This window comes from Melampsora larici-populina (assembly GCF_000204055.1).
Source record: "Melampsora larici-populina 98AG31 unplaced genomic scaffold MELLAscaffold_109, whole genome shotgun sequence".
NCBI classification, from domain to species: Eukaryota; Fungi; Basidiomycota; class Pucciniomycetes; order Pucciniales; family Melampsoraceae; genus Melampsora; species Melampsora laricis-populina.
The window spans coordinates 19,943-40,648 of NW_006768873.1; the positions used below are offsets into that span (position 1 = coordinate 19,943).

General features: G+C 41.5%; 5 protein-coding genes across 5 annotated transcripts; 3 read left to right on the forward strand and 2 right to left on the reverse strand.

Moving 5' to 3' along the window:
* Nucleotides 1-808: 808 nt before the first annotated feature.
* MELLADRAFT_84222 (uncharacterized protein) lies at nucleotides 809-2,896 on the reverse strand (the record flags this gene model as incomplete). Its single annotated transcript, XM_007418860.1, has 5 exons — nucleotides 809-2,265; nucleotides 2,336-2,435; nucleotides 2,505-2,597; nucleotides 2,671-2,681; nucleotides 2,797-2,896. 5 exons carry the CDS (start codon nucleotides 2,894-2,896, stop codon nucleotides 809-811), a joined length of 1,761 nt encoding a protein of 586 aa, XP_007418922.1.
* Nucleotides 2,897-6,858: 3,962 nt separating this feature from the next.
* MELLADRAFT_69748 (uncharacterized protein) lies at nucleotides 6,859-7,547 on the forward strand (the record flags this gene model as incomplete). Its single annotated transcript, XM_007418856.1, has 2 exons — nucleotides 6,859-7,024; nucleotides 7,093-7,547. The coding sequence occupies 2 exons, from the start codon at nucleotides 6,859-6,861 to the stop codon at nucleotides 7,545-7,547; spliced, it is 621 nt and encodes a 206-aa protein (XP_007418918.1).
* Nucleotides 7,548-8,673: 1,126 nt separating this feature from the next.
* MELLADRAFT_69749 (uncharacterized protein) lies at nucleotides 8,674-9,777 on the forward strand (the record flags this gene model as incomplete). Its single annotated transcript, XM_007418857.1, has 6 exons — nucleotides 8,674-8,734; nucleotides 8,849-8,892; nucleotides 8,981-9,058; nucleotides 9,081-9,280; nucleotides 9,360-9,601; nucleotides 9,668-9,777. 6 exons carry the CDS (start codon nucleotides 8,674-8,676, stop codon nucleotides 9,775-9,777), a joined length of 735 nt encoding a protein of 244 aa, XP_007418919.1.
* Nucleotides 9,778-16,014: 6,237 nt separating this feature from the next.
* On the forward strand, nucleotides 16,015-18,392 carry MELLADRAFT_84225 (uncharacterized protein; the record flags this gene model as incomplete). The annotated part of the gene is made up of 10 exons (XM_007418861.1): nucleotides 16,015-16,506; nucleotides 16,577-16,657; nucleotides 16,766-16,837; nucleotides 16,914-17,139; nucleotides 17,211-17,298; nucleotides 17,417-17,441; nucleotides 17,523-17,684; nucleotides 17,759-17,784; nucleotides 17,887-18,139; nucleotides 18,252-18,392. 10 exons carry the CDS (start codon nucleotides 16,015-16,017, stop codon nucleotides 18,390-18,392), a joined length of 1,566 nt encoding a protein of 521 aa, XP_007418923.1.
* Nucleotides 18,393-19,009: 617 nt separating this feature from the next.
* Nucleotides 19,010-20,212, reverse strand: MELLADRAFT_41146 (uncharacterized protein; the record flags this gene model as incomplete). Its single annotated transcript, XM_007418848.1, has 4 exons — nucleotides 19,010-19,446; nucleotides 19,527-19,775; nucleotides 19,849-19,921; nucleotides 20,045-20,212. Coding segments are annotated over 4 exons (927 nt in total), but the record flags the coding sequence as incomplete, so codon positions are not given.
* Nucleotides 20,213-20,706: the final 494 nt, after the last annotated feature.

Consider the following 20,706-nt stretch of genomic DNA (forward strand, 5'->3'; position numbering starts at 1 on the left):
CAATCAATTAACTAGAACGAACCAAAGAATTTCAAAAAAAGGGAGGGGAAGAAAGAAAAACAATAGGATAATGGCATCGGAAATTAATAAGATGAGATCAATGAGATATCCATAACGAGACCAAAGTTGGTAAAGTGAAGTAAAGTGATGGTAAACAGCATATATATATGACGTCACGGTCAATACGAAAGCCCACATACCAAAGGAAAATTATCCGACCCGAGGAATTTTAAAAACAATTTATCAAAGACTGAGAACCTATGAATCTCAATTGAATGATAAAATCATAGGGTTAAACTTACTCATTTGAATATCTATCTTTCTTTATGATACATTTCAAAAAAAAAGCCAAAAAAAAGAAAATAATTGTGCATAAAATTGGTTAAAAGACTTGTTTTTCTCAAAAAAAAACTAAGGATATGAAGTTTCACACTATGTGATAGTGGGTAAAAACATAAAAGAAGATATGTATATGAAAAGAACTAGTGAGTTTTTTTCACTTGGATTGAGAAGAATGAATATATTGAACAAATAGAAAGAACAAGAAGATTTTATGTAACTTTTGTGATTTCGATTGTTCTTAAAAGGTGACAAAAAGAACAAAGGAAATATGGTTTATTAAGATTTGAAAATTAATCAAGAAAATGTTTTGCATTTAAGGTTTGATTCATCAAGAAGAAGAAAATATAATCAAGTTGATCAGCACCAAAGGAAGAAAGAAAGGGGGCTAAAGTCAAGCAAAAACCCCAAAAGAATTCACAAAGAGAGAAACACAGAAAATATCCCCCATGATACCCTTTGATTTGAATCACCAATGATTCTGTACCATAAACGTTCGAACTTCTTTTCTTACCCATTCTTGATTCCCATACCTATTTTTGTCTACATCATCATGATGACGATGATTAGGATTGTGATCTTGTTTATGAGTGAAATGTACCGAAACACTTTCAGAAGCAGAATAAGTTCTTCTTCTCCGAGGAAAATTTTCACTAGGATTCCTTTGATGATGAGCCTGATGATGTTTAGGTTCAAATAAATGTTGATTATGATTTGGATCGACTTTTCTAAATAATGATTCATATCGATCTTCTCTTAGATCACTTTCTTGATCTTTTGAAGGGTTTGATCTTGATTTAGATTTGATGGGTGGCCAGTTTACTCCATATAACTCTTCTCCCTCTGAGCTGGTATCATCCATTGATAAGGGTTCAACTTTAGGATATTTCATTGTATTAGATGCTACTTCTTTTCTCCACTGATGTAATGAATCGTTGGGTGTGTTGGAATAAGATCTTGGTCTAGGTTTACTAGGAATATATTGTGAAAAATCATCTTGTTTCTTTTGGTATGATTGATGAACTGGATAATCAGGTCTTGTTCTAAATTCTTCACGTTTGTGTGATGTTCTAGAAAATTGATCTTGATGATAACTCGGTGAAGTGAATTTAGGATAAGTTTCTCTAAAACATTCTGGTATGATCGGTTTAATTGGATGAGGATCAGGTACAGACTTAGATAAGAGATGTGCGAAAGCTGATGCAAGAAAATCAGGATCATCCGGACTTTTTGAAAATGTCGGTTTCGAAGTGGAAGAACGGCTTTCGGTAGGTTTAGAAGAATGTGATCCTTTACTTGAAAAGATATCAAAGAATGAAGAACCCGTGGTTTCCTTTGGGATAGGTTTGGATGAAGCACGTGATTTGTTGGCATAGAATGTGTTGGCTTGTTTTGCTGGTCTATTGGAAGCACTTGGCGTTTTGGTATAAGCCGAGGAAAGTGGAGTTCTATGAGACGGAAGTGTTGTTGTGGTTGTTGTAGTGGTAGATGGAAAATCGGGTGCAGGGGTTGGCTTTGAACGTGGTATGGGAGTCGAAGGGAACTCGAAAGATGATGAATTTTGAGGTTGGGTGAAGAATTCAAAAGGTGGTGCCTGTTGAGCTTTACTTGCACTAGTCCTAGGTAAATCGAAAGATGCCGCAAAAGTAGGCTTAGGTCTACTACTAGGTCTTGTTTGTGATCGGCTAGGCTGAGGTGTATATTCATGTGTGGAAGCTTGTGGAGTTGGTTTCTTGGATGAAGTAGGAGGAGGAGCTGCTGAGTATCTTGATGGTCTAGAAGGATCATAAGCTGGAGTTGAAGTTGATCTAGTTGGTTTGAAAGAGGGTACTGGTGCAGAATGACGTGGATTACTAGTGCTAAAGTAGGTATTCTCACTCCTTGATCGAGTGGCGAATTTAGCATCGTATTTCATTCTCCTGATGGCTAAATGATTGAGGATGGTCTGTCAGTGTCCAATCGAACAACCTATGATTCATAAGATTTCGATACTTACGATCTTTAAGAGTTTGATAAGCTTCTGAGATCCTTTGAAATCTCTCCGTAGCCAGTTGTTGATCGCCATCACGATTTCGATCAGGGTGATGCAGAAGTGCCTATACGAAAAGAAAAAGAAATCAGATCTCTGAAAAGCTTCTTGTTTGGATCAAATAGAATTGAGTCACCTGTTTTTTGTATGCTTTTTCAATGTCAGATGAAGTTGATAAAGGATGAAGATTAAGTATTTGATAATAAGAACTCATGTCTGTTGACCGATGCTTCAGAGTTTGAGAGATGTAGTTAAATGAGATTATTAAAGATTAATTGAAAGTTGGTATTCTATAAACGAACTTGAACCAAAACTGATTACAAAATAGGAAGTTTTTTGGAAAAACTCAATCTAGAAAACGAGAATCAAATCAACCACTCAAGCTTCAGAATCAGAATCCAACCAAGCGAGTTAACTTACAAACTTACCTTTGAAAATTACGTCAAGCACAAACAAAGCAAGGACCCTGGAATCCACCTGCAGATGTGGGTGAAGAAGAAGGTGAGGGATTGGGGGATTCTTGGTCATCTGTAGTTGACCAAATTCAAAAAGGGGATTCTTGACCAAATTTCACCGACAAGTGGGTGACCTCTGAAAGGAGATAACCCACCATCATCGGTTTATCTACCGGTACTCAAGACCGGTCAACAAACCGATTTTTAGGTGACGAGAAACCGGGTGCGAACTTGACTCCTCTGATCAGATTTGAAACTGATCTTTCAAACTTATGTACATAGTTGGGAAACCCCTTCTCAGTGGTTGAACAGCGGATTAGGACCCCATCTTCTGCTGCTGTTTTTGTAATGAGCATTGCTTCGAATAGCTCTCGCGCTTGCTCTAGGTCTTGCTTTGGATATGGAAGAAACAACTAAACAATAGCTGGCGCTAGGCCGTTCCTTACACAAAACAAGATAACAAACATAAACATGACAGAGGGACTGCTGGGAAATTAAAATAACAAGGTCATACGTGAAAACAATAGCACCAGGCTGTGCAACATGCAAATATAATATCAAGCTTGTAATAGAAAAACTAGTGGATGTGAAAGGAATAACTTTGCTCATGATAGCTAACTGTAACTGCTCAATCATGAAGCGCTTCTTCTTCCAGAACATCTTGGCCCCAGGTTTCATCGAGGTTGCACATTATCCTGCAAATACCAGTATTGTCAGGGATTGGGAAGGAGGTCAGGGGTATTAGCTCTTCTGAAGTCTTGTGCCCCTTGAACAAATCAAAGTCTTTGGCCAGACACAGGATGGCAAACCTATCGCATGTTGAAAGTTGGTTAATAATAGTATGATGATTATATCAGAATAAGAACTCACATATTGATATATTCTTGATTGATCTGTAAGAACTCTAATTTTTCATCTACCACACACCAAAGAGTCTTCTCCTTGTACTCCCCTTTGTAAAATCACCAATGACAGGCTTGCGTCCGCTGAGTGAAGTAAAACAACACCACTTATTGGTTTCAAAGAAGAAAGGAAAACTGATCCATATGCCAATCTGTATACCAGGTAAGCTGCTTGAGCCTCTTCCTTATGCTTATGATCTACCAGGATCTCTTCACAAACAAGTACTCAACCACCTTTGGCTTCAGCTTCTTGTCCTTGAGCTTTTGTTTCAGGATGAGTAAAGCCCTTCCAACTCCCAACACCACCGGCGCTCCGCCTGGGATAGCGTGAGCGCGGCGGTAGCGGAGCGCGCGCTCCGCCCGCGCTAGCCCTTTTCAGATATAGCGGGTTTCACGCACTGCTATAGCTATGGTGAAACCCAAATAAGTATAGCGGTTTGGATATCCGCTCTGTATAGCGATCTCCCGCTGTGCTATGAGCCGCCACAGCGGCTGCGAGCGCTTAGCGACAGAGCACAGCAGAGCGCCCTATAGCGCCTCATATGTAGCTACCAGCAACCTTCATTTCAATTGACAGTGAAGCCTTGTAAAGGGGAAACTTGATACGCACGCAGGGATGATCACACTGAAGCGAGCCCAAGAGACAGTAATGTTCCGGTTGGCCTTCAGACATACGGACTTGATCTCAGAACCGATGTGCTCGCCTTCTCTATCACAATCTGTCTATATCATCGATCGATCGGATCCTTGAGCTTCGGCCTGCAGATTATGTTCAATACCTTTATTCTCTTGAATTCGAGATGGTCAGTACTGATCATGAGGACCACGGAAGGCGCGTGATCCATTTCACGCACAGGGGTGACAAAACGCTTGATTGGCATGTCGAACGAGGCAAACGGGTCACAATTTGACCATTTTTTGTGATGTGCATCGAAGTAAGACTGAGTTAAATGGCCCAAGAGCGAAGTGGCGGTAAAGCTGATTTGCTGAGTCGAAGGAAGAAGACAATAAGTGAAGTCAAAGTTTTTGACATATCTATTTGGTGATTGTCGCTTTTGATGACCCACACAAAAGAAGAATGTGTTGCAGTTTCTCAAATGTCAGTTCAAGTGCTTCCCTTGGGCATCTTCCTGACAAGTTCGGACGGGTGAGGTGTTGACCAGATTGTTCTCACGATTTGAAATCGATTATCTCTGTGATTGCTTGAGCTATCGAGGGTTTCTCCGCCACACACAATACCTGAGCAAAAGTTTGAAAGGTGTGGTTCCAAATATCGGATGCGATGATCTCGGAGCAAATATACGAGAACCGAACCTTGCGCCGCTCATTTTTAGCCCGGTCTTCAAGTTCTGGTGTGCGACCTTCTGAATCTAGAGCTTCTAGCAATATTGCACTGAACTTATCACCCACAGCACGGTTCCGAAAGGAATGGAATATAGCACCAGGCATGTAACTCAAATCCAAGGGAGAAGAGGGCTGGAAGGTGAGATTGCTGATTGCTGATCGGCTTTCTTCTTCAAGTCTGTCTGCGTCTTCATCGTCAAAGATGAGACCGGATATGTGGTTAAAATACACTCATATGTTTTATAAAACAATTCTTTTTACTATCTTTCAAATTTGCACCCAATTTGGTCTCAACATATACAAGACAATGTTTGTATTCTTCTCTGCGATTAGATTATTGATACATCTGTTAGCTTGTATAATCAAAACTGGGTAAAAAAACCCTTGGACCGCGCTATTAGGCGATATTCAGTGTGAGATTTGTCTATAGCGGAGCGGAAGAGCCGCCCCGCTCTGAATGGCCATAGCGACCATAAAATTATAGCGTAGTGATTGCGCTTTTATATTAGCGCTAAATCGCTCCGCTCGTAAAAACTGTGGTTATAGCGGAGCGGAGCGGGGCGGTGGTGGTGTTGCAACTCCCTTCCACATTATTGCACAAGATTGTCATGGGGCCAATGGTTATGATGCACCTTTTCACAAGCTTGAAAGATATAGGTGGTAAAGTGTTATGCAATTCATAAACAGGTGTATGTCAAAAACCTTCAAAACAAAATGAATATAGCGTAACCAAATCAGATTCCGTCAGTATTCAACAATATGCTGGTACATAAATATCTCATTGAATCTTTTTCTATGGTACACCTTACAATTGGGGGCCTGCAATCAAAATTGACTTAAATAACCTAATTACATCCTAAAAGAGCCTCAAGTGGAGACAAACATGTGGCAGTATTGTTCTACTAAGACATAAGCACAGAAGCACTGCTACGAGAGATGGAATGTTCAGAGACGGTGGAAAGGAGATAAATAGCTAGGAATTATGTTCTCACGATGCTGAGGATTTCGAGAATGGAGCTCAGCAGTCTTTTTTTGGCGTCAAAAGAGGCTCAATGGCGATGTCCACTTGATCTAACTTTTGTGTGGGTCTTGCACCATGATTTCTCCGAGGGTAAAGCAACTGGATGTCTCATGTGACATGATCTTCTCTGGTATGTTGATCGGGCTCAGCGTATATATTTTAAGTGTGTGATTGATGGAGACAATTACGTCAAGGAAGTACACAACGCCGAGATAAATTTTACTCCATGGCATGCTCACACGGATTGATCTAGTGACGAGCTCACGGATGTATTAAAAACAAATTTCCTCGCAGTTGGGGTACTAGCCACCCTTCACTCCGATCATTTAGTGACAAGAGTCTTTTGCGCGAGGAGAAGAAACCATAACCATGCGAATGATCTTCCTGCTGACCAGGCTTCTTTCCGCACAAAACAACACACTAGCGATGTCTTTCATAAGATTTTGATCAAGTCCAAAGGTTTTTCTTTGGACTGATTCTTGAAAGATTTCACTTGAGCTAAAAGACAAAGTGCCTTGACCACGTAAAAGGTTGATAAAGTTGTTCTGGTCTGATCAGAAGAAATCAGAAACACTTTCGGGTTGAGGGCTAAAGGGTTGAAATCGCGAGGTCATGTCGATAAGTTCAAGAATGACTTCAGGCTTTGTCAATTGAAGAGTATAAAAACGCAAGCTCTTCTACAATCCTTGGTAAATTCTTCGTCAATCTCCATCCACAAGTCTATCCGAAAAGTAACTCCTTATCTATCATCACAATCTCTACGAGAAAATGAGAGAGTCCTGTTATGATATTCTTGGTGTCAAACGTCATGACAATCAAGACGCAATTTTACATAGTTTTCTAGTTCATCGTCTCATGCTCAACCGAGAGGGCTCATCCCAGGACCGAGCGCATTACAGAAGGGTCAAGAATGCGTTTGAAATTCTCCATGATCGTAAGTTTCGCGATATACTCTCCTTTGATCTTTACTTATAAGATCCATTGTGTTTTGATTCTCGATAGCTGCCAAACGTAGACTACATGACGCATTCCTTGATTCCAATGCTCATTCTCCAAGACCTTCAAGTTCATCACCTGCACCAGCTGCACCCAGGCTTCAATATCAAGCCTTACGTGCTGGAAGTTCTACCCAGGTCCGAACAACCAACAATAGAACCCTTGTTGATTTCACACCGACTTTGGAACCTCATAAATCGGGTGCCAAAGAACGTCGATTATACCTCTATGGTGATTCAGAAAAAGGTTCGAATCCGCCCTTTGCTACAAACGAATCAACCATCCCGTTCCCTACGAAAATCCCGTGGCCTACAATCAAACGAAAAGAAGCAAAGGACAATATGGCTGCTTATGTAGATCCTCCTAAACCTCAGGCTCTACCTGAAAGTGAGAATGGCAAGGAAAAACAAATTGAAGCTAAGCGCCGTCCCTCCAAGCTTCAGAAGAAGAGACCGTCATGAAGTACTACTATTTTGTCAAGTTTAAGAGTGTAATCAAGTTCAACACGTGGTTCTCTTGAATTTCTGGGTAGAAAGGTCTACTAGTATTCCATTTTCATGTCCGGAATTATCTTTTCTAGTTTCCTCATTTTGTCTTCTTGTATCACTAGTGATTTAGTGTGATGTTCTCAGCTAAAAATGTGATCATCGATAAACACGTTGATTTGTTTGTTTCTTCGCTTGATTTTTGTTGAGATCAAGAATTACGCGAGACTGAGTGATCCCAGAATCGTAGGTTTGATAGGAAGGTTTGCCATTTTTCGTCGCAAGAGTGTGCGGTTTTCTAAAAGCCGTGTTGAAAATGCCACGAAACATCCAGCTACAAACCTTTGCCAGAGTTTTTTCTTGTCTGAAAAGCGCTTCATCTTAGAATACGCAAGCCTTGGAATGTCGACTTGAAGCTTGAATGATTGCAAAACTTCCCATATTTGGGGGCAAAATGGATTTTCGCGTTATGCTCCGCATACATGACGTCATCGGTACCGGACTCGCTGTTTACCATGCAAATCAGATCTAATCATTGCACCGAATGCAGGGGATGAGCCCCCAAACCAAACGTCAATGGCGGATTCTAACGATATCAGGGTCGTCATCTTCGACATTGGTTGGTCGTCAATAGCTTCATCCATCATAGTTGTGGCGATGATACATGATCATACCGACTTATTAAACTTTGTTGCACGTTGCTTATCAATTCCCCTTTGAACGATGGACAGGAGGCGTGGTCGCAAAATCACCACTGTGGGTCGTAGTTCACCGCGAATGCTCAATCCAAGTCATTAATGGGGTACTTGAAACTATCATCTTGCTCAACGGGAATTGGACCAATATTTTGATCTGCTTTCGAATCGTAGGATTGGAATAGCGAAATTTGAGAAGCAGAACGCATTACCTCATGACTATCTGAACGTAGCGATGACTGCACGAGGTCCCGAAGGAGCATTTCAACTACTAGAGACAGGTCGGATTCAGTTACCGGAGTTCTACTCTCAGGTTGGCCAGATTTTCGGTGCTTGATGTGCTTGCTACCTTCATCGTTGGAGAATAATCACAATGAGCTAAAGGATGTTGGCAGTTCGGTCAAGAGATGAGCGACACAAAGTTCAATAATAGTGCATATCAGCAACATTGTCTACGCACCTCAAAATGTGAGTCGCAAGGAGCTGCCCTCGTTTCTTGACCATTCGAGTTGGAAATCTCGTCCAACAACTTTTGAAGAAGGGTTATAGGAGTCGATAATGACTCAAGGATAATCTCTGTAGCTGTTCCGCCTTTGCCCGTTCAGGCTCCAGTAGATGGAAAAGAGGTAAGCCAGATATCAGATGTCCCCGCAATATTGATGATACTTCATCTTTCTGGTGCTGATCTTTGTTTTTATGCTCGAAATGGGACAGCTGTGGAGAATGATGATGGGCGAAGCTTCATCCTTCAATACCCCCATTATCCAAGTGATCAAACGTTTAAAAGGTGATGTATGGCAAGTCTATTGTTCAGTGTTTGTCTAAGCCTAACTCGTCCTTATCATCTGTTGCACTACACCCAGGCTCAGGAAGTTACAAGGTAGCAGCCCTGACGAATAATTTCAACCTGGCTCCGGGAGTCAAAGAGGATGACGCGGAGGCCCTAGGTATCATGCCCAAAGAGATAAAGCAACTGTTTGACGATTTCATTGAGAGTAGCCAAGTGGGAATGCGGTGAGCAAATACATGATTCACCTCTGTCTTGTCCTATTGCTCTCGAGTACCTGTCAAATGTGTTATTATCAACGGGTAGGAAACCGGATCCGAAGTTCTTTCAGTATGCTTTGAATCGATTGGGTGCGGAGCCACACAGAACTGTCTTTCTAGATGATATTGGGTCAGTGGCTTGTCTTTTGTTCATGTCACTTCAAGGCGCAAATTTCAGAAATATGATAACAGAGTTGGAGTCAACTGACCGAGTCTATTTACATCCCTCCAAATCCGCACACAGCATGAACCTCAAAGCCGCACAAGCATTGGGGATCAAGACCATACGTGAGTTGTCTGATAGCTTTGATTTGAGCTAGCCATACACAGCTTAAAATTCATTCATGGAAACAGGGGTGGGTATTTATGATGTCGACCCGGCAATTCGTGCTCTGCAAAAATACGTACCAGACGTAGACTTATTGAGTTGCTGCTCTGATCATGCTGGAGTATCCAAATTATAGCCGAGTGTTATGGGATTTGATGATCCTGAAGTCATCTTCTCTCTCTTGATTTCTTCTCTCTTTCTATTTATGCTTCGGGTGAGATCGTGATGTTGTCTCTGCATCTGTAATCAAAAAATGAGTTCTGCGCACTTCAGGATCAGTGCGCTGATACAATTTGTGATTGCATTTTGATGAAGTTTATAATGCTTATGCCTGAGAACAAGGAAATTGAACCAGATCTCCAAAACCTATCCCCTCCACCAAAATCACCTTTTTGATTCCAAAAGTGGTTTTGGAATTGTGGGATTGAGGACTCTGTGTCTATAGCTTTTTGGAACAAACAATGGTTTTTTCTCACTCTTCAAGTTTCAATACTTGAGGTACAATCCTGTTCTACATCTCCTTGTTTTTTGCAATAAGCACTATACTCAGATACAACTTCTTGTGCTGGGGGCAATATCCTGTTGGCCTAGTTCCCCTGCTTAAGGGAAGCAAGAGAGGATTGTATGCTCAAGCCTTGCTGCTCTGTTACCAGAACACAGGTTTGCTCGTACCAAAGAGTTGCCACAAGTAAGTTGTAGCTTCAGCACAAATCTTCATGAACCCTGTCAGGTCTTTGTAAGCATGCCCACATTGTAAATATACCATTGACCATCAATGTTACAGGAGCATTCAAAGGGTCACAAAATTTTCTAGTGGATTACAATTAGCCACTAGGACTTGTGCACAGTCCACTCATTTGAGACATGACATACATAATTCCACGCAGTTGCCCAAAACAGATGTCACCATTCTAATCCAATGTTGAAAATGCTAGCCCTTGTGCAAATCTTCCATCTCAGACCCCTATTCTTGCTTGCCAAGCCATTGACTCATCCTCACTCTGCGCACAATGTCCTCATGGAGGATTACTTGGCCAATTTCAATCCTCACATCACCAATGTAAAGAGTCCGCAGGATGAAGACCATATTGAGATAATTATCTTCTTTCATTTCTCTTTCTAGTCATGACGTCAGAGTTGATTGTCAGTATGATGTAATCTTGTCTTTTGACTTCTTTTAATCTATTTATTTCTTTGAGTGAACGAGGTTTTGACAAGATTGCCACTATATAAGAATATGTCTCTTTACTAGAGTTTCTTTCCTTCATCCATTCTTATCTGTGTTTGTTTTCTTGTACCATCATATACTTACTTTGCTCATTATTGTGTCCTCATATCTAGTACTGAGTACTCTCATGCTTTACAAAGCTTGTAGTTTTATGGACCAATCCAAATATCATTAATTAACATCCAAGTTGAAACCAACAAGCACAAAAAATCAGCTATTTTGAAATTTGGAGGACAAGTTGTCTGTACTTACTTTCTTATGTGGTATAGTCCTACGACTTCCGTTTTGATATCAGGAAAGTATTTGAAAAGGATTCAATGCAAGTCCTTGAACTTCAGAGTGCTTGTGTGCTCTGTTGTTTGCATTGAAGCTGGTATAGTCTCCTTTTAAAGATTAGCTAAGAATTAGTGCCTGGTCATGCTTTAAGGTTTCACAGGCTGCTCTTCTCAGCCAGCTCTTTCAGATCTCAATTTCAGATCTCAATTTCACATTCATAGTCCCTTGTCTTGAGAGTTTCTTCACACTCTTCAAGAAAATTTTAAATGAGTGATACTGCCAACTGCATTATGTGCAATTGCCAAGTTCAACATCAAGTGTTTTATGTCTTACTTAGTCACAGAGGAACATACAAGTTTCAAGAAAGAAATTGAAACTAAACAAACGAGAACGAACGATGAGAGATCTTTACACTTGACCTTTTACACTCAATCTGATGTGTGAAATCCATTGAGTGTAAAAATGAATGTGACATGTGGTGATTTACAGTTTTGCACTGAATACACCACAAGGACACACATATGTCCTAGGGACAACCTGATTTTTTCCAGGGGAAGGGGCATCCTGACAAAACTGATCCAAGGAGCCCGGGTCACAATCAAAATTTGGGACATCCCACGGGCTTCCAAGGGTGTTTTTATTTAAATGTAGTCCCAGCCAGGCATCCTGAGTGTGTGCTGCGGACGTCCACACGCACTGACATCCAGGGGACAGCCCAAACGGGGGTACCAACAGAAGCATACAATATTGGACAATCCCGACATCCCTCCGCTCAAAAGCGTCTGTGTGGTGTACGAACTAAATTTTCATGTGTAGAAAATCCAAGTGTAAATGGACAAGTTCAAAATTGTGAATACACATGCAATACATACATTTATGCACCTGATATCTTCACACTGCCAATTGGGTGCAAAAATAATAGGTGCAAAAATGCATTTTCTGTGGCAAAACTTCACTTTTGCACTCCAAACCCATTACAGTGAGATTCCTTTATAAGCATGGTGATGGTTGCACCAAATCCCATGCTAATATAAAAAATGCTTCTTATCGGAACAGACCTAATAGCCTATAGGAGCATAAAACGTGCTCAAAATTATGCTATGCTTGAATGTCATGCTTGGCACTTGCAACTATTGAAAAATATGTACTACAGAAACCTAGAAGCAAAAATTGACAGACAGTTTTTCAATTGATCTTGGCTTTTCTACTCAATGCAGCCTAATTTACTCCACTTCACCTACCTTTCTTCTCCTTTCTTGCATCACATAGAAGCATAAACACGTGAAAAAATCATGTTATGCTTCTTTTTTCATGCTTCACATGAAATTATACAAGCATATCAGTCAAAACCTGAAGCATATGCTTAAAATGCTTATAAATCCGAATTTACTGCCCACCAAAAATGGTCACATCATTTTTGATGCTTATCAAAAAATATGCTTGTAAAGGCAATGCTTAAAAAGGAATCCCACTGTACACTCAAACAGCAGTGCAAGGGGCTGGAGTGCCTATTTTGAAAACAAATCTGGAGAAATACAATCTACACAGAATGTCTTTCTTTACACAGAATGCCTTAGGCAAAAAAATCAAAGTGAAACATTTGAAACACATTGAGGTTTCCTATAGCCATTTCACTCTTTTGTTCTGTTCTCTTTTCTTCACAGTAATTATCTACTGAGCACAACAAGATGTCCACCACTTAATTGGCCGCTGTGTATTTCATCAAGGCCGCCATAAAACTCACAACACGCAATACAAAGAAAAGATAGAACAGAGACGGAAGGAAATTTTGATGACTCCCACTTACCTTTGCAATCATGATCATCAGTACATATTGAATGAAGAAATGACAATTAACTCAAGTTTTGTAACCTTTTTCTTCCTCCCCTTGGGCTTAGGCTTAGACTCATCCTTTAACCTGGTCTCTTTTTTTACCACTATTGCAAGTGGTAAGATCTCTTCAAAATGGTTACCTTGTACCATACCTTTCTTGCCCCTCAAAGTTTTCCTAGTTGCCAAATCTTTATGAGATGACAGCAATGGTGATTTAATAGGGCTAGAATCTGGAGCCAAACATTCAATAAAAATGCTGAAGGTAAGGGGATCTTATGCTGCATCTGCCCACTTGGTGTTTTTGAGGGCCTCCAATAGTATTGAACACATTGACTTCTCTTCTCAAACCTCTTGCTGTGCTTGATTTTGATGATCAGAAATGTTTAAAGGCCTCTTCGGCCATATCATCCCATTCATAAGCATCTTGAAGAAAGAGGATAGGCACGTTATTTACTATTAATTATGCAATACAAACAATGATAAATTTCCAAGACTTAAAATCAAATCAATCAGATACACATTTGGGTTTTGATCCTTGTCATAATGCACAGGATGGATCATCTAGACGGTATTCCCCAAAGGGAACATCATCACCGCTATAGACATCAACACTGGAGGACCTGAACAAATAACAATCACATCAGTTAGCGTGAGTTATTGAAGATAAGTAATTGCAATAAGGAGCAGACACTTGCACGTGGATGCAAGGGCTTGTTTTGCCTGGCTGGCCATTTTGGTAGTGGTGAAAAATTTGCAAGCAATCTATGCTTGTTGAACCTCCACCAAAGCTACCTTGGCCACCACTGATTCTTCCATAATCTGATCAAGTTGCAGACTATAATAGAAGTGACGCCCAGTAAAGTTGGTTGATCATGTTTTAACATAAGAAGGTGTTCAATAAAAACATCCGCAGAACCAAAATGATTGGTGATGAAAGAATCAGGTGTAATCCGTTGAATTGCTGATTGCAAGGACTTCAAGCCGCAAGAAAGTACCAATGTCATGTGAGAAGATTGATGCATCTCTGCTGAAGCTCTTGAGGAAAAGTGTTGAATGAGTTTGGATGTAATATTTACCCTTCCAATTTGAGCCTTCCATCCACAGAGGAAAAAAATCTGGAAAGATACTTTTGAAAGAGGCTGTCTCCCAACATGGTTTTGCTTGTCATTCTCATTACTTGCTGAATACAATTGGTAAGGAGAGTGGGGATAATGGTTGACATTAGCAGACCCAGTTGGGTGACCAAGCTTTTTGGAGCAAATGAGAGTGTTGATGGTATCCCGGGGACGGCCATTGTTGTTTTCTGGTTTTTGTTGACTTTGTTCTTTGGACCAGCCTAAAGTCTCCCCAACAAAGTCCTGTTCTTCCTGTATTTGACAGAGATTCCACATAGAATATGATTGAAGTCCTTCTTCAATGATTTGATAAAGAGAAGCAATTGTACAAATCCTAGAACAATTCTACAACGACCTGACCTACAAACAAAGATGTGCTGAAAGTGAGTCAAAAAATAAAAGATAGACATGGTAGGGTACGACAAGACTTATGTAAGAGTGTATGTAGTTAGAAAGTTGTGTGTATATAAGAACATTCTATAGTCCTATGGTTGTTTCCTCATCAAATTATTAACATAGTTTACATCACTCAAAACTAAATCCAAGTGCCTATGACCCTGGGCCTGGGCTCTTACGGGATGACCAGGTGCAACCGGAGCTACACTACATATACTAGGGGGTTTCAAGTTGAATGTTTTTACATATTTTTATGCTGCAACAACTTGCCTGTTGTTGTAAAATATGCGTAAAGTTTTAAAGCAGAACACCTTTCAAGTGTCCTGAATAGGGAGTTTCAAGTCAAAAAATTTACGGTATTTTGCAGTACAACAAGTGTCCAAGACTGTAAATTTTCACGTAAATTTCAAAAATTTGGGACACCTTTTTAGGTGTCCCAAATGCTGTTGACTGCATACTTGCAGAAAAAACCACTGTAAAATTCTGAAAACTTGTCTGTTTCATATAAAAATTTTGACAAAAATATCCTTACTTGAAATCGCCTAATAATAGACATGTTGGTTTTACGACAATTAGTTTTATGAACAACTTGTCCAAATTTTGAAAAAATACGCAAAAAAATCCAAACTTGAAACCCCCTACTATTAGGGGTATGACCCGGACCTGCAGCTGCGGGGCAGGCCGGGGGGGGCGGGTCAAACCCGGCCTCGGCCACGACACCCTCAAGAATGTTGTCGGGCAGCACCGGGCAGGCCCTGGCTTGGGCCAGCCCATTTTAAGCCTGTTCAAGAGCTTAGGACGGATGCTTGATGACGTTGATTTTTCCAGAAAATTGCATCAACAAGCCTTCAGCAATGCCTCCACATTTTTTTTCTTGACGGCCCCGGCCCCGAGTAGCCGCGGAATGGGGCTATTCTCACTATTGCCAGGCTAGACTTGCGGCCCCGGGCTCGGCCTCGACCTAGCCCAAAAAACTCTCGGGCGGACTCGGCCGGGCGGGGCCAGGGACGGGTGATAGGCCCACTTACTATTGACGGAACGGTCTGTGTAGGTCTGTGTAATCCCGCGGATCACTACGTGATATTTACAAGTCCTGCCAACTGCGCTGGCTAATCACAGATCTTCTGCCACTCTCACGCAATCGCCATAGAAGCTCGACGCTCTCACCGGCAAACACCACCAGAAAAACGGTAAACCTGAACCCATACGCAGTGCCACGCCACTGTAGACAGGCTACAAGCTCTTAACTCGATTTGTACCCGTCACAATTGCGCCTTGAACTATCAACCGCGTACTTTTAGAAGTTTTTTTTGCCTGCCCATGTCCTGTATGAGATTCAAAGGGTCCCACAAGGTCCCACATCATTTGAGTCCAGATATAAAATCAAACTTGGGTTTGGGTCCCCTCAAATATATACTCCAGCGAGTCCCTTCCTTCAAACCTTTCAACACAAAATAATTTTCGAAATCCGTAGTTGCTTTCTAGCGTCTTCATGCATTTCTCTCAGCCCCTTCTTTTGGCCTTGATGGCATTTTTGCCCGTTGACGGCTCCGTTTCGACACATTCGAATGCGACTCAGAAACCTTCATCTGATAAATCACCATCTTCTGACATCATTTCATGTTTAAATGCGATTGGTGATAAGCTGTTGACTTCCAACTCTCCCGAATGGTTGGACGCAATAAAACCGTACAACTTACGTATTGCTCCGATCCCTGCTGCTATGATCTTCCCCAAAAACGAAGAAAGTGTTTCAGCAATTGTGGCGTGTGCGAGTCAATTCCCTCAAACCCGATTAGCACCTCTATGTGGCGGACATTCTTTCGCATCTTTCGGACTTGGTGGTGTAGATGGTGCAGTGGTAGTCAATATGCAAAACTTCAAGGACATGAGTATGCTACCAGCTGTTGATGGTGCTGAGGTTGTTAAAGTTGGGGGTGGTGTCTTAGTGAGAGAGTTGACATTGTTTTTGATCAAAAATGGCGGACTCTCCTGGCCACATGCACGTTATACTGAGGTTTGTTCAGATCTTTCTTCTACTCGTAACAAGCAGAGTTCGTTCACTAATCTTTCATCATCTCTCTCAGGTTGGAGTTGTTGGTTCAGCCATTGGAGGTGGATTTGGTCCTTCCTCGCGCCTCGTGGGAACAACTCTTGATAACGTTGTGGTCAGTACCATCCTCAACCAATAAAACTTCAAAATAATCAAGGCAATTGAATACTGGCCATGATATTAAATGTGGAATCAGTCTGACATATTCTCTTCATCAACACAGGCCGTCAACATCGTCTTGCCCAGCGGCAAACTTGTTCGCGCGACCAAGAGCGAGAATCCTGATATCTTCTTCGTGGGTTCCAGCAAGCACCTTACTATTTCACATCAAGTAACTTGACAGCATTCTAATCCTTTTGTCTCTTGAACAGGCTGTCTTGGGTGCCGGCTCAAGCTTTGGGATCATCGTGTCTATCGAGTTGAGAGTCCATAAGCCGTATGCTAACCCGGTGACATATATCTACCAGTGGCAAAATCCGACTCTCGAAGAAGCTACAACAGCTTTTACCACCTTTCAAGACTTTGGCATCAACTCAGCACCCCCAGAGTTAGGTATACGGATTCGACTTGGCCTTCCTTCGAACATGTTCATACAAGGTTTGTAGCTCATTGCATATCAGGCATCTGAGATTGCTAGTACAAACTCTTAACTTTCAATAATTCGATAGGACTTTATTATGGAGACATCAAAGAATTCCCTTCGATCATGAAGCCTGTATTGAGCAAACTTCCTATGCCGACGTCTGCAAATATATCGTACGTGCTTCAAGTCCCGTCTGCATGACCTCTCATGATTCGTTGAAAGGCTGTCGCGTTTTGAAATCCGTTTTTCTAATCAATCTGATCCTTGTCACCTTTGGGGTTGCATCCTCAGTGCTTCGACTTTTGCTGAATCGGAGGTGAGTAGCTGTATCCAATTCCCAATAACCTGCAAGCGCCTCACTAATTTGATTGGTTTTCCCTTTGCCAAAATCACGCAGGCGTTGTTCACTGGCCCACTTGAAGCTGCACCAGCCGAGAAAATTCATGGTGTCACATATACACGATCTCTTTTGACATTCGAGCCCTTGAAAGCGTCTGCTATCAGCTCTTTTATTGCTCGAATCTACGATCATGGCCAAGAGAAACGACCGGCTGGCTTTGTAAGCGAACCTTCCTTACATTGATCCCAGCTTGTTGTGAATACTCACATACCTTGAATGTCATTCCAATACAGCAAATTCAAATCTTCTCAGATTTATGGTGAGTGAATATCTCTTCAACGCACTCTTGTTTCACTGCATGATGCGGCCCGCGGATTTGAACTAAGACAGAGCATCCAATCCTCTTCGCTGTTGACTTCAGGGGCGGGTTCAAATCCTACAGCAGTAAGATGATTACAAAAAGCGGCGAATACAGTTTTCCCCATAGTCAGGCATTGCTCTTGATCCGTAGCGATGGGGTCTTCCTCAATCAAACGACACCAGACGCATGGCCAAAGGATGGTATCGCATTTACCCAATCCTTCACCAAACCTCTGTTTGATAGTATTCAAAGACCTAGAAGTTATCCTAATTACCGAGACTCAGCCTATAGTCAAGCAGAATGGTCCACCAGAGTAAGCAGAATCATTAATGTATCTGTCACAACTTGTCAGAAGTTTGTCAGAAGTTAAATACTGATCTCGCCATATCCACTTGGTTACTATCAAAATTTCATCAAAAAAACAGTACTATGACGATCAATATAGTAAGCTTCAACGTATCAAAACACAGATTGATCCCATTGGAATGATGTCTGCAAATCCACAAAGTATCTTACCCAGCTCATTTGCTCAAGTGAGACATAACACATCCGGTCCATCAGTTTAAAGCAGGTGTTTTGCTATCCTACCACTCTCATTCGCTCAATTTGTAAAGCAATTACCCTCCTTTAGACTTCCATACGATAGATATCGCCTTTCCAAACTTTCTTCTTGTTTACAGTTTTAAGAGTTCATGGACTGTTTTAAATACTTTGACATGCTGGGCTTTTTCTTCCTTGTGATTATCATTACTTTTTCATTTCAATTACAGCGAGGTGGTGGAATAATACCAACCTTTGTTCTTGTTACACACGGCATGTAATTGAAAATACCAATGTCGCAACACATCTGTACCTATTGGAATTCCTTGCAAGGAATCTAAGCTACAGACAGAAGCCAATGGACGCGATGTTAGAATGTCGGAGCCCCTTGGATCGATTGTGAGCAATATAAAGCAAGCTTTCTTCTTGACCTCTAGCAAGTACATACATATAACAAGCAGGCCATCTAAATACCGATTTTATTTTTTCTATGCATGAAGTTTGACGGAAGCAGAGCAAACACCAGCTGAAATTGAATATATCAAAGTCATAAACATCGAAATCAGACAAATGATCGCAATAGAAAGCAAATATAGATGAAGATCTCATAAAGGCAGAAATCTTCAGAACATGATCAGAAAGTTCATCTTGTATCACAAGCTGTGACAGAAAATCCACCATCGAGTGTGAGACGCTGTCTAGTACGAGTGATGATGAAGCCAGTCGAAAAAGGAACAACAGCTTGATCTGATTCTCTGACTCCAAGCCCACTTGGTGCTACCACCATCGCCTCACCAAGCCTTAATTCTGTGATACGATGCCTCCAACCTGTCTCACCCTGCTCATCATCTGTACAAATATGACGAGATAGATGTTGAGCCCATGCGGGCGAACTGAACCGGTGGATGATAAGAGATGATGCCAAACCCAATATGGCATGAGGAATCACAGTGGGTTCCTGAGTAGCAATGAGGGTTCTAATCCCAAAGTGTCTTTGTTGACGAATGAGTGAGACTATAGAGGTAGTGAATTTTGAGCAGCTGTTTGTTTCACCCAAGTATTTATGAGCCTCATCCAGGACTGTAAGAAATAATGAATGATGATCTGGAATCAGGATATTTTGGATCCTCGCTGATATAAGGATAAGGCTGGATACGTACGAAGAACTTTTCCTGATGGGATCTTAGCCTCGGTGAAGAGGTCAACAATTATCTCAAAAAGAGCTGAAACCATTGAGGAATTCATAAAGGGATCTCGCAGATCCACAATAACCAAACAACCGGCTTGGAAATATGCTTGGACACTATTTTCAGTTGAAGTCAAATATGAATCTAACATTTCAATCCGCATTTGGAAGTGATTTCGCTGATCTGAATTAAGGTCCTTGGCTTGCATTCGGTTTTTAAAATCTTTTTGGCGAAGGCTGAGCATGTCAGGCGGGTCTCTCTAAGAATCAGATAGATGTCTAGGGCTTTCACTTACCGTCGTAATCAAAATCGGTTACTCCCATTCCGCGCAAAATTGTAAGAGCTCTTTGTAGATAAAGTGGCATTTTCTGAGAAACAAACGGATTGGTCTCAGTTAAGTTGTATATCCAATGATTGCACCACCATCCATTCTATATGTTTGGAATCGCAGAAAAAGATGATGAATGCAATATGTAGATGAATTGCCTTACCCCGGTATCGTCACAACCCATCAATGATAACATCCGCCTGGAATTGAGGATCTCGGCTGACAGATGGAAAGCCCTTACTTGCACATGCGGAAGATTCTTGTATATGGCCGCCATAGCTGTCACACTCGTAGGCCTTTCCAGGATTACCAGATATATGGAAGTGCGTTGATCAGTTGTTCTGATGGTGTGTCACCAATATCTAAACTGATGTGAGAAGATTTACGCCACCAAAACTACCACGGGGACCATTGAAATCTTGGATTTGCCTAACTTCACAGATTCATGGGATGGCATTGAAAGATAGGCAGCCTCGCAAGGAAAAGTAGCAGCCTGGGTATCATAGTGCAAACTAGAGATTGCAAGAACGATGATTCAGTAGGCACGCATTGAAGAATGCTTAAAGAAGGGGATATATCTGACCAGAGCGCAGATAAAGGCTTGGGGAGCGTCCCAAGTGCTGGATTGGGTAGCAAGCAGCCCTCAAGGAGTACTGCAGCGGTGAGACTCTTTCGCGACCCGTGGACTCCACATATCACACTGCTAAATGGGATATTCGCATTCACATAGATCTGAGGTTTTTTTGTCCTCGATGGGAATCCGGGTACATATTGTGAAATCACAGATCCGAGCACTGCCCGTTGTGGGCAATCCTGCCGAAGTTT